At 30.2% G+C, this 11,791-nt stretch overlaps 2 protein-coding genes across 2 annotated transcripts; one reads left to right on the forward strand and one right to left on the reverse strand.

Annotated features, from left to right (window-relative positions):
- Nucleotides 1–998: 998 nt before the first annotated feature.
- Nucleotides 999–3,425, forward strand: LOC145069522 (putative serine/threonine-protein kinase PBL3). Its single transcript, XM_079016459.1, has 6 exons — nt 999–1,195; nt 1,632–1,969; nt 2,047–2,182; nt 2,271–2,407; nt 2,505–2,628; nt 2,814–3,425. Exons 1-6 carry the CDS (start codon nt 1,132–1,134, stop codon nt 3,269–3,271), a joined length of 1,257 nt encoding a protein of 418 aa, XP_078872585.1. The 5' UTR covers nt 999–1,131; the 3' UTR covers nt 3,272–3,425.
- A 322-nt stretch (nt 3,426–3,747) lies between these two features.
- On the reverse strand, nt 3,748–6,599 carry LOC145067086 (putative serine/threonine-protein kinase PBL10). Its single transcript, XM_079014299.1, has 4 exons — nt 6,297–6,599; nt 6,080–6,215; nt 4,312–4,448; nt 3,748–4,245 (listed from the first exon to the last, which is right to left on the reverse strand). The coding sequence occupies exons 1-4, from the start codon at nt 6,597–6,599 to the stop codon at nt 3,748–3,750; spliced, it is 1,074 nt and encodes a 357-aa protein (XP_078870425.1).
- Nucleotides 6,600–11,791: the final 5,192 nt, after the last annotated feature.

Raw genomic sequence — 11,791 nt, forward strand, 5'->3', positions numbered from 1 at the left:
TAAACCAAAACCAATCCGAAATCCAAAATAATAATTCGGTTTTGTTGAAAACCAATCCAAAAATCTAAATATTCGAACCAAATAGTCCAATCAAATTTGTCCAATTGGACAATTCGGTTTTATCCAAATAATGAACAGTTCTAGAAAACAATAATTATCGATTTTCTAAAAATTTCCAATTTCTTTGTAATTTTATAAAACAAAAAATTTTCATTTTCCGTTAAAAAATTAGAAAAATAGACGAACTAAACGCGTTTTCAATATTCTCATTTTTCTTGGAAAAATTTTCTGAAAAATTGTCTATTTTTCTACAACTAAACGCACCCTTAATATTCTCAACGATTTTCTTAATGGTATTGGTTTCGGAAAGAAAAAAAGTGCAAGGCTAGGTCATCGCTCATCGAAAAGGAAGCAAGTTACAACTTTAAACATATGTCCAAACATCCCTCATTGGAAAGGAAGCAAGTTACAACTTTAAACATGTGTCCAAACATAACTTTTTATATTTTTACACATAAAATGGGTATCATGTTTTAATGACCACAAACAAAATATACGTTAACATCACATAAATCTAAATCATAAGGTCTCAACAAACTCAAAAACAAGAATCAATGATAGCAACACGCCAATAACGCGTCTCTAGTAGTCTAATATGCCCAAATTTGGATGAAATAGTCATGATCCAACCAAATGGAGGGGTGAAATGCAAGTTTCAAACTTTTCAAGGGGCCTAAGTTGAACTTTTTTGATATTTTATATTTGTCCTTATCCATGGAAAAAGAAAAATCTTTGCTTGGAAGGACATGTTTGAATTGAAAGCGACATGGAACGAAGTGGCGAACACCTTCTCTCTGGCCTCTGTGCAGCCCATATGTTGATATTAATGACGATTTCATAAGACAGCAAAGCGTCCAAGGAGTGGTGGATGGGTTATGGAGGACTGCAAGTCAACATGAACGTATTCGCTTTGAGTCATCTTCAATCTTTTACAAAAGGATCCTTCTTCCTCTTTTCCTACCTGCCGCCATATTAGCAAACGTGAAACAAAACCCTTCTTTCTTTTTGAATCTTCCCCCGATTTAAGTTCGTAAACCGGGGAATTGGGTAATTGATTTCTGCTCGGTTCAAATGGGTAATTGCTTGAATTCTTCTTCAGCTCAAGTAGATACCACTCTCAGCTCCCATGCTTCGGGTAATTTCATCAATGAATTATACGCTATTTGATAGATCGTTGCTTGTTTTTCATGAATCATTTCTTAATTTGCATAATTGCTACTCAATAACAAAGCATCGCCAGTGCAGTGATTGAGATCATTTTTTAATTGGGAATTTGGGATATAATTAGTTCAAACTACGAACAAATTTTCTCCTAAAATTCGAGATCCAGTAAATTAATTCATATTTTCACTGGGTTTTTATCTTCTCGAGCCTATGATTTCGTTTATGAATTTAAGATTTCTGTTGCCTAGTTTTTAACCAATAGTTCCCCTTTTTCTTTCGCTTTGAAGAACATATAATAACACTTGTTTTTCCATCCATATCAATACAATTGCTCATTTCTGCAAATCATAGCGTTCCTTTTGCCATTTCCACTTGAACAACGGTTAACTTGACGTCCTTATCCTCAGGAACCTCAAAAAATGTGAGTAAAAGTTCGTACTCTGGTCCTTCAAGCCTGACCATTTCATCTTACAGTGAGATGAGCAGTGCCTCAAGTCTTCAAACCCCAAGATCCGAAGGTGAAATACTATTATCACCAAGTGTAAAACCCTTCTCATTCATCGAATTAAAGAACGCCACTAGAAACTTCCGCCCAGATAGTGTTCTTGGTGAAGGAGGATTTGGTTGCGTTTTCAAAGGCTGGATCGATGAATTCACTCTTACTGCTTCAAAACCCGGATCTGGAATGATCATTGCTGTTAAAAAGCTTAAACCAGAGGGTTATCAAGGACATAAAGAGTGGCTCGTATGTTTCATTTTATGGGTCTTTTCTTCTTGTCTTCTTGATTTCTTCTTAAAGTTTATGATTTGATTTTTTTGCAGACAGAAGTGAAGTATCTAGGGCAATTACGTCATCCAAATTTGGTTAAACTTGTTGGGTATTGCTCAGAGGGCGATAGTAGGCTCTTGGTTTATGAGTTCATGCCTAAAGGAAGCTTGGAGAATCATCTTTTTAGACGTATGTTTTACCAATTTTGATCAACTTTTGCAATTCTATTTGCACTCAGTGGTTTGAAGTTTAATTTAACCTTTTTTGAAATTTACAGGAGGCCCTCAACCACTTCCATGGGCAACAAGGCTCAAAGTGGCAATAGGAGCTGCAAGAGGCCTCACTTTTCTTCATGATGCTGAAGAACAAGTTATATATCGTGATTTCAAGGCTTCTAATATCCTACTTGATGCGGTATATTAACATTAAACTGCATATTTATATTGTCTTTATAACTTTTTTTTCAAGTTTTAAAGATTTTCACGACACTTAAATTTCTAATATAATGCAGGAATTCAATGCAAAACTATCCGATTTTGGTTTGGCTAAAGCAGGTCCAACTGGTGATAAGACTCATGTTTCAACTCAAGTAATGGGCACTCAAGGGTATGCAGCACCAGAATACATTGCTACAGGTCTGTATTCTCAAATTACTCATTTACCCTTTTTACCATAATCAATAATATACTTCATCTTTAGAAAAACAGATCAAGATTGTGAAGTTTACTTTAAACAATCCATTAAGCTCTTGACATTGTTATGAACTTATGATATGATTGATATCAAAGTCATTTTTTTTTTGTTTTTTTTATATAAACAGGAAGATTAACAGCAAAAAGTGATGTATACAGCTTTGGGGTTGTTTTATTAGAACTATTATCTGGAAGACGTGCTCTTGATAAACAAAAGACTGGTATAGAACAAGATCTTGTTGAATGGGCAAAACCATATTTAGGGGACAAAAGAAAGTTATTTAGGATTATGGACACTAAATTGGAAGGACAATACCCTCAAAAAGCTGCTTACACCGCTGCAACTCTTGCTTCACAATGCCTTAACTTAGAGCCTAAAACAAGACCTCGAATGTCTCAAGTTTTAAGTAGTCTAGAAGAGCTACAAGCCTCAAAAGGTGCTTCAAAAGATCATCATAAAATTATGTCTAGTCCGGTTGGGAAATCACCAATGAGACAAGTGCCACATCATCGCCAAAGTCCACGTAATTTGACACCCTTGGCATCTCCATTGCCACATCATCGCCAAAGTTTACAAGTAAGATGATGTGAAGAAGACTAAATCTTTGTTGTTTGTATGTAATTATGTATATCATGTGTTTCTTGATTTCTTCCTTTTTGTTTATATTAGGATTTTGCGTATAGTGGTATGATAAATGAATATGACAAGAAAACTATCATCTTAAGGTGTTCTTTCTTTCTGTTTTTGTTTCGATTAAGTGATGTGTGGATAAATGGTTATATGATTAAATTCCTTTTTTCCCATATGGATAAAGTGTTATTGATGTTTAAAAGACATTTGAGGTACTAGTGTAATGGCAAGAAAAAGTAAATGAGGCAAATTTGTAAAAATTTGGGACTTTATTGAGTCAAAGAGTCATTTCTATGGCTCTATTAAGTCATTTTTTCCACATTAATAAGTCAAAAAACGCACCCATAGCTTACCAAATGTCACCATTAAGTAAAAAAGAAACATACCCAACTCTTCCTAATCTTTGCAACATAAAAATGTTCTCATAAATTTTACAAAATATTATGGTATTGTTTTGTAAGTACATTTTCATTGCCGAAATTATAATTCCATCTATCCATATTCCGTTCTAGCCGATCTAAACTATGCAAAACTTGCGTCATTGTTGGACGTTTTCTTGGATCTATACTAAGGCATTGTTGAATAATGGTAGCAAACTCATTAGCTTCTTCAACATCCAAATTCTTTACAATCCTTTTATCAATCACACAATGTAGTTCTTTTCTATCATTAAGATATGGTCTAGCCCAATGAGCAAGTTCTGTTAACTTTCCATTTGGATACCTTTTAACCGCTTTTAACCCCGAAAGGATCTCCAAAAGTACAACCCCTAAGCTATAAACATCCGTTTTCAATGTCAAATGACCCGTGCCAATGTACTCGGGTGCAAAGTAGCCTTTACTTCCAAGAACCAAGGTTGAGACATGTGATTTGTCACCCTGTGGCCCGAATCTTGAGAGCCCAAAATCTGCAATCTTTGGATTGAAATCCTATAAAATAACAATTTGGAATGAGAAGAGATTGTGAGGGATATGTGAAGAAAGTTGCAAACTGACATTATCAAGAAGAATATTGGCGGATTTAATGTCACGATGGATGACGGGTCTGTCCATGGTGTGAAGATACTCGAGACCTCGTGCTAACCCTTTAGCTATTTTGATTCTTTTTCTCCAGTTAAGTTCCATACTGCATTCTGCTTGTCCCAAACATCAAATCTTGAAATTTTGCCTAGATTTAAAGACAATATTTAGGCTGTTTTGTTACATTGGACATGACCGAACGCTAGGGGTGTTCAAAATCGGATATCTGGAAATCTCAGATGGTAGATTTTGATATTCAAATCCGCATTCGAAATTTCGGATTCGGATTCGAATAGTGATTTGGATATCCATTTTTTTTTGTCATTAATTAAGTATTTTCCTAAAGAGCAAAACAACAGTTTTCCAAAAGCCATACGAAAATATATCTTAATCTTTTCATACATAAAGAAGTCAAACGACAAAATAATAGAGAAAAAAAATAAGAACCAAGGGACTATTTGTGGCATTATATATTAGAGGAAGAATTGATTACTTAATGTTTATATTCCAGCTTCATAATGTTAACTATTATGCGTTATGCAAGATATGTATATTCCCTTTTACATAATGTAATAATGACAGCAATTAGCCTCCTATGTCCAATCAAAATGTAGTTAATCATGACAAAAGTTGTAAAGTATATAATAAATTGTAAATAATTATTCAATAAATATCGCTATATCGCTATGCCAATAAAACTATATGTGAAATTGTTTTTGGTTCATTTATTAAATGGCTGTCATACATACATGAATGAAGATAAATGAAGTGTAGTTAATCAATTTTAACCAAAAGCTTCTAGCCTAACGGTATCCAGTGTTGTCATTCATTTTTGAGGTTGAGGGTTTAAATTCCGTAGTTGTCCTATGTAAAATAATTTAGATGCAGTTTAGTATATTTGTCATTTAAAAAAAAAATTAATCTTTTTTAGCAAGTGTTCTTAAGTTTTTACTTAAGAATGTAAGATCAAATGACTAATAAATAAAAATAAATGGATTTTGATTGATATTTGGTGGCCGTCTACATTATTGAATATATATATATATATATATATATATATATATATATATATATATATACACACAATTTTGAATTTCGGAAATCTGAAATATCCGAAAATTTATAAAATGACTATCCGTATCCGAATTTGAAAATACGTATATCTGAATTTCAGATAAACCAGACTATGCTATAGTAGACTATAATGGACAAACTTTCTAAGGTTATAGCCAATAACAGGGATAAGGAGGCATTCACTTTTTTTATTTATTCTTCCACCTTTTTGGGTGAGAATTATAGTTTTTGACTAATTGACATCAGTCAAAATTCAATCATGTCAAGAGTAGTTCATATTCTACAATGTTTGACAAACGGGGCCTTTGACTATTCCGAACTTCTTGAAATACCAAATCTTCATATTGTGCTTAAATTTAAAGAACACACTTTAGGTTGTGTTAGTTACATGGTTGTTGAGTGAAATGAATTTGATTGTACTTTCAACTCGACATTATACTGGACAATCTTTCTATGATTATTTTCAACGGTGAGAATAACAAGAACATTCACATCTTTTGAGAGGGTATATAGTCATCTGCCATGGTTTTGGGTGGTACCCAATTGAAATTTTTGTTACATACACATGACTCTCAATTACAATCCAATACACGTCAAATACATTAGAATTTTTTATGTCATGTCCTATGGAGCAAACAATAAACACCCGCTTAGAGTTTTGGGAGCTTACCTCTTGAAAGATTCTCCTCCAAGCTTCCATTAGATATGAACTCAAACACTAGCATCCTGTGCATACCTTCAGCACAATATCCCAACAGTTTCACCACATTTGGATGTTTAAAACTGCTCAAAATCTTCAACTCATTCTGAAAAATTAGTGGCGAAGGGATTTTAATGAGATTTATTTATATAAAAAAAATACATTTCTGGTTAAAAAAAATTCATACACTCCATTCATCTATGCCTTGAACACCTTCCTTCTTGATCCTTTTAACAGCAACAGTTAAACCATGTCCTGGTTTTGCAGAATCTTTTGTGCGATAATCTATCCACCCTTTATAAACATCACCACAACCTCCTTGTCCTGCTAGATTCTTGTTGCAAAACTTCCCTGTGGCTGCTTTTAAAACTTTGTAACAATAATGATCGAGTTTATGAGAATGAAAGTTGTCGAGTTCATAGAGATTTTGTTCTCCAATGGAATTTTTGACATGACAATTTAGATTGAGTTTGCTTATACCATTTCCCATAATGATAAAACCAAGATCTTGTGAAGAAGGTGAAGAGGGTTTATGTAGTAGGGTTTTTGGTTATGATTACTATGTTGATGAAGGGAACTAAGAAAATCCTTGTTTTGTAGATGATTACAAAGGTGATATGCTAGTTTTTAGAGATGTCTTGTTCTTCCTCGATGCATGGAGACTTGATTTAGCCTTTTTCATGGTATTTTTTCTTGGATTTGTAAGTTTCTGTTATATTGAAAGCCTGTAATTAATTGATTAGTTGTGGGTTATGTTTTGTTAACAAATTTATGTGTGAAGTCATTTACAATTGTTAAATTTGGCTATTAAAATGTCGATGGAGCATAGTTTTGTAAAATTAAAGTTTAGAAAGGGTGGAGAGTATGATTATTGACTTTACAAAAGAAGATGGAGCTTATTTTATAAAGTAGTAGTAGTAGTTGTCATAATCCTAATAAAAGAAATGATATTTTTGTGTCCCATTTGTGTCAACCCTATCATAATATCATTTTCCTTCGCTTTTCCCCTATACCTCCCTGCTCTTCCATATCACACCAACATAAAGTTGGTCATATATATATATATATATATATATATATATATATATATATATATATATATATATATATATATATACACACACACACCACATGCACACACAAAAACAAAACAAAACAAAACAAATTACTGTCTTACGTGATGTTTTAAAAAATGTCATGATTGGTTATAGTTTGTAAAATTTGGTACTTGATTTATTGGCACATGACGGCTCACATTATTTGGAACCTTGGTAATTATATTATATTGAATGATTAGAATTAATCAATGAACTATAAAGAATGGGGTGTAGAAGTTTAGTTTGTGTTGGTTGAAATTACAATAAATAGATTTTCAATTTTTTGAATGATTATTGAATTCTGAATTTTTTTAAAGATATTAACATAGAAAAAAAAGTGATATTAATAGTGAGAAATGATATGACTTGTGAAATAAGAAAAAAGTGTTTTTTTTTTCTTTTTTTCAAATTAAGCGCTAAAAGAATGGGCAAAAAGGTAGTTATATTTTACTTTTTATTATAAATTATGTTAAAGTCTTTGATTGTATCAAACTGATTGTTTAAGGGTTTTTTTTTTTCAAGTTAAGTTAAAGGAATGGGTAAAATCGTAAAAAGATAATTATATATTCCACTTTTTAATATAAATTATGTTAAACATGTATCAGTTATCAAATTGATTTGTGACATTTATTTGGAAACGGGAGAAAAATTGTTTTGATAATCAATGTTTTAAAAATCCGGGTTGACCCGGCCGATTCAACCGGTTGGACCGTGACCCGGGGCAGAAGGCGGGTTAATTGAAAGCATTTTTGCGTAAAAATACGGATCGGATCGAACCGGCCGGGTTTCCCCTAAACCACAGTTCGACCGCTTATGTGGAACCGGTTAAAACCGGATTGACCCGTTTTAAAAGGGCTTGGATAGTTGGATACAAATACAAGTAGCGAACGCCAAAACAACAAGTCGTTTACGGTTTCTTCAATGTTTAAACTTTGTAAACATCAAATTATTGGTTTTATATGTTTATTCAGTATGTAGGAAACGTTTTTTTTTTATTAGCTAGTTTTTTAGCTATCAACTAGTTTTTTATTTAACAACTAGTTTTTCAGTTATTATGTCAAACATAGTCTTAGTGGATCATTAAAGTTTTGTTATTTTCCAATGGACATTTCAAAAACTCACGTAGATGATTATAACACATATATAGCTCCAAACTACAAGGGCTGAATGTGTAAGTTAGTTTAAGTATATGGGTGTTAAGTGAAAGATAAGATGTTAAAAATCACCTTGCGTGTCGAATCGAATGATGAGACCGACCTAAAATAGAAAGGAACTCTGCTGTCATTCGGCCCCCACACAACATAACCAGTTAACCACCGACTTATCTTCTTCATCTCCCATTTCGAGATTCAGCATAAAAAGGAAAACAAAAACCAAAAGTAACCCAAGAAAATGAATTCGAAGGAAGTTTTATATACATTTGTGCTTGTATACACATATTTTCTTGCTCAATGTCAGGTTTTATTTACTTCATCTGGTGTTTATTCTTATATGAATATGTTATACAACAATCAAGGGTTAGTCTCATACTCAACTTTTGTGTTTATATATATATATATATATATATATATATATATATATATATATATATATATATATATATATATATATGCTCATTATCAAGTGTTTTTACTTTATTTAGTTTTATTCAGTTATTCTTTAATGAATAAAAACCATTATGTACTCTCTCCCCCGTTAAAATTAATCACTAAAATAACCATAATATGACGCTTTAGAACATAAATGATCCAACCATAATTTCATTAAAAAATTATGACACATGAATGATCACATTTATTTGCAAAACCTCTCTCTCTCTCTTTTTCTCTCTCTCTCTCTCTCTCTCTCTCTCTCTCTCTCTCTCTCTCTATATATATATATATATATATATATATATATATATATATATATATATATATATATATATATATAGTAGGCGAATACCCGCACGTTGCGCGGAAACATCTATATAATTGAAGTCTTTACAAATATATGTTTTTTTTTTAAATATAGCAATAACGTTGTTGTTAAATTTGATATAATAATTCATATACTAAATTGATATAATATATTGATTATTTTGAATTATATGATAATATATGCATCTATTATAACTGCATAATCTCAATCGTTTGATTGACTTCTATCCACGAGTTACATGTGAATAAAATTAAATATAATATATGGTTTAATGTTATTTATATTTGTTGTTATTGTTAATTAATTTTTTAAAATTTATTTGCTTAATGTTTTAATCTCTATCAAGATAATTATTTTAAACATCAAACATTGTTTTTTAATTTTAAAGGTAACTATATAACCATTTATATATAGAGTTATTTGTAACTATTGTTATTGTAATTTATTTTAAATTACTTATTTGAAAACTTTTAACGATTATAAAAATATCTTTAGGAAATAGTTTAATTAAATTGAGATTACAATTTAGTTTTTGTATTTATCACTTTTAACTATTTACAAAATATTCTTTGGTTTTTTTTAGTGAAACTAAAATTTATATTTAAGTTGATATTATAATGTTATATTTATATTAAAAAATTAAGTATTTTGTCCAAATTCTTCAAAAGTTGTAGCTTTAAACTGATAATGGTTTACATATAATAACATATTAAATCTAATAAATTAAGTATAATAGGTTAAAAGTTAAATACATAACTTTATAAGTAGAAGTAAAGATATTATTTTAAAATTGAAATTTAGTATATATTTATGATTACACTTTTGGTTTGATATTTATTTAACCTTATTAACTAACTTATAATCATTATTAGAAAGACAATACAATTAATCACTTTTAACTATTTACAAAATATTTTTTGGGTTGTTTAAGTTAAACTAAAATTTATATTTAAGTTGACACTGTAATTTTATATTCAAATTAATAATTTAAATATTTTATACTAATTATTCTAAAATTGTGTCTTTAAATTGATAACGGTTTCCATCCAACAATATATTAAAACTAATAACTTAAGTATAATATGTTAAAAGTTAACAAAACATAACTTTACAAGTAGAAGTAAAGATATTATTTTAATATTGAAATTTAGTTTATATATGATTAGACTTTAGGTTTGATATTTATTTAACCTTATTAACCAACTTGTAATTATTATTAGAAAAAAACTGAAAAGTCATGAGAGTTTTAAATTAATGTGGTGAAATGAAAAATGTTTCTTTTATAATATAGTATGAATGTATAATATATATATATATATATATATATATATATATATATATATATATATATAAGGATGTCAACGGGGGCAAACAGGACGGAGATTGCATCCCCCGCCCCCGCCCCCGAAATCTCCATCCTTTCCACCCCCATCCCCATCCCCGCCCCCGAATTCCCCTTCTTACCCCGTCCCTGCCCCCGATTGATTTTGGGCTAACTTATGTGGGCTAAAAAGAAGTTCTTGCTTAGGCTAAAATCAACTCTTTTTTAGGTAACGAATAGTTATTTATAGCATAATTTTACATGTTACAAACATCTTAAAAACATGTTTTGGTTGAATTTTAGTATGTAAAAATCATTCTATGGTTTATTATATTTATATAATTAATATATGTAAATATATATACTTTATTAACGGGGACCCCATGGGGTTTCGGGACGGGACTGCCAACCCCCACCCCTGCCCCCGAAAGTAAAACATGGGTTAACTATGCCCCCGCCCCCGCTCCCATCCCCGATTTTTTTCAAAAAATACCCCTAAATGGGACGGGGCCCCCACAGATCGGGGTCCCACAGGACTTTTTGACATCCGTATATATATATATATATATATATATATATATATATATATATATATATATATATATATATATATTGTGTGCATGTAGGATTGATTATGGAACAATCATTTTAGTTATTTTAAGAAAGCAATTAATGCATATTAATACTGAATATTAAATTATTACTCATTTTATCTTCAACATGTAATATGCATTAATTACTTTCTTAAAATAACTAAAATGATTGGTCCACAATCAATCTTACATGCACACAATAGATAGTTATAACACAATACTCTAACCATATATATATATATATATATATATATATATATATATATATATATATATATATATATATATATATATATATATATATGGGTTAATCCAAATACTTGATATTTTGTGTATTTTTCCAAATTAAACATTAATTTATTTTTACCTGAAAAGAGTTTGTATTTTTTCATTTTTTTTCCACACGTCAATTTTGTATTTTTTTTTTGAAAAAAACCTTTCACCTTCTAAATTCTTCCAAATAAGCCCTCATTTTTTTAGTTTTTTAGTTTTTTTTTTTCGTAAAAACCCTCATATTTTACAAATTTTTTTAGAATAAAAATTACTAAAAGGGTCTGATCGAAAAAACTGGAAAAAAAAAATACAAAGTTTTTTTCAGGCAAAAAACATTTTAAGGTTTAATCTGAAGAAACACAAAATATAAAGTGTTTTTAATATTTCTCAAAATATGAATAATATATCGATGTCTACTAATTTGTTATTCATATTTATTTATGGATAAAAAAAGGGTTATTGTCATAAAAGCCCTCAT

This window comes from Lactuca serriola, chromosome 8 (genome assembly GCF_051521515.1).
Source record: "Lactuca serriola cultivar US96UC23 chromosome 8, Lser_US96UC23_V15, whole genome shotgun sequence".
NCBI classification, from domain to species: domain Eukaryota; kingdom Viridiplantae; phylum Streptophyta; class Magnoliopsida; order Asterales; family Asteraceae; genus Lactuca; species Lactuca serriola.

Excerpts from the sequence above, each read along its gene's own strand:
- LOC145067086 (XM_079014299.1), bottom strand. The coding sequence starts at position 6,599 with ATGGGAAATGGTATAAGCAAACTCAATCTAAATTGTCATGTCAAAAAT. Across the intron at positions 4,449-6,079 it reads GGAGGAGAATCTTTCAAGAG|AATGCAGTATGGAACTTAAC; the intron begins GTAAGCTCCCAA and ends TGGGACAAGCAG. Across the intron at positions 4,246-4,311 it reads CCAATATTCTTCTTGATAAT|GATTTCAATCCAAAGATTGC; the intron begins GTCAGTTTGCAA and ends GTTATTTTATAG.
- LOC145069522 (XM_079016459.1), top strand. The coding sequence starts at position 1,132 with ATGGGTAATTGCTTGAATTCTTCTTCAGCTCAAGTAGATACCACTCTC. Across the intron at positions 2,183-2,270 it reads GGAGAATCATCTTTTTAGAC|GAGGCCCTCAACCACTTCCA; the intron begins GTATGTTTTACC and ends TGAAATTTACAG. Across the intron at positions 2,408-2,504 it reads CTAATATCCTACTTGATGCG|GAATTCAATGCAAAACTATC; the intron begins GTATATTAACAT and ends AATATAATGCAG.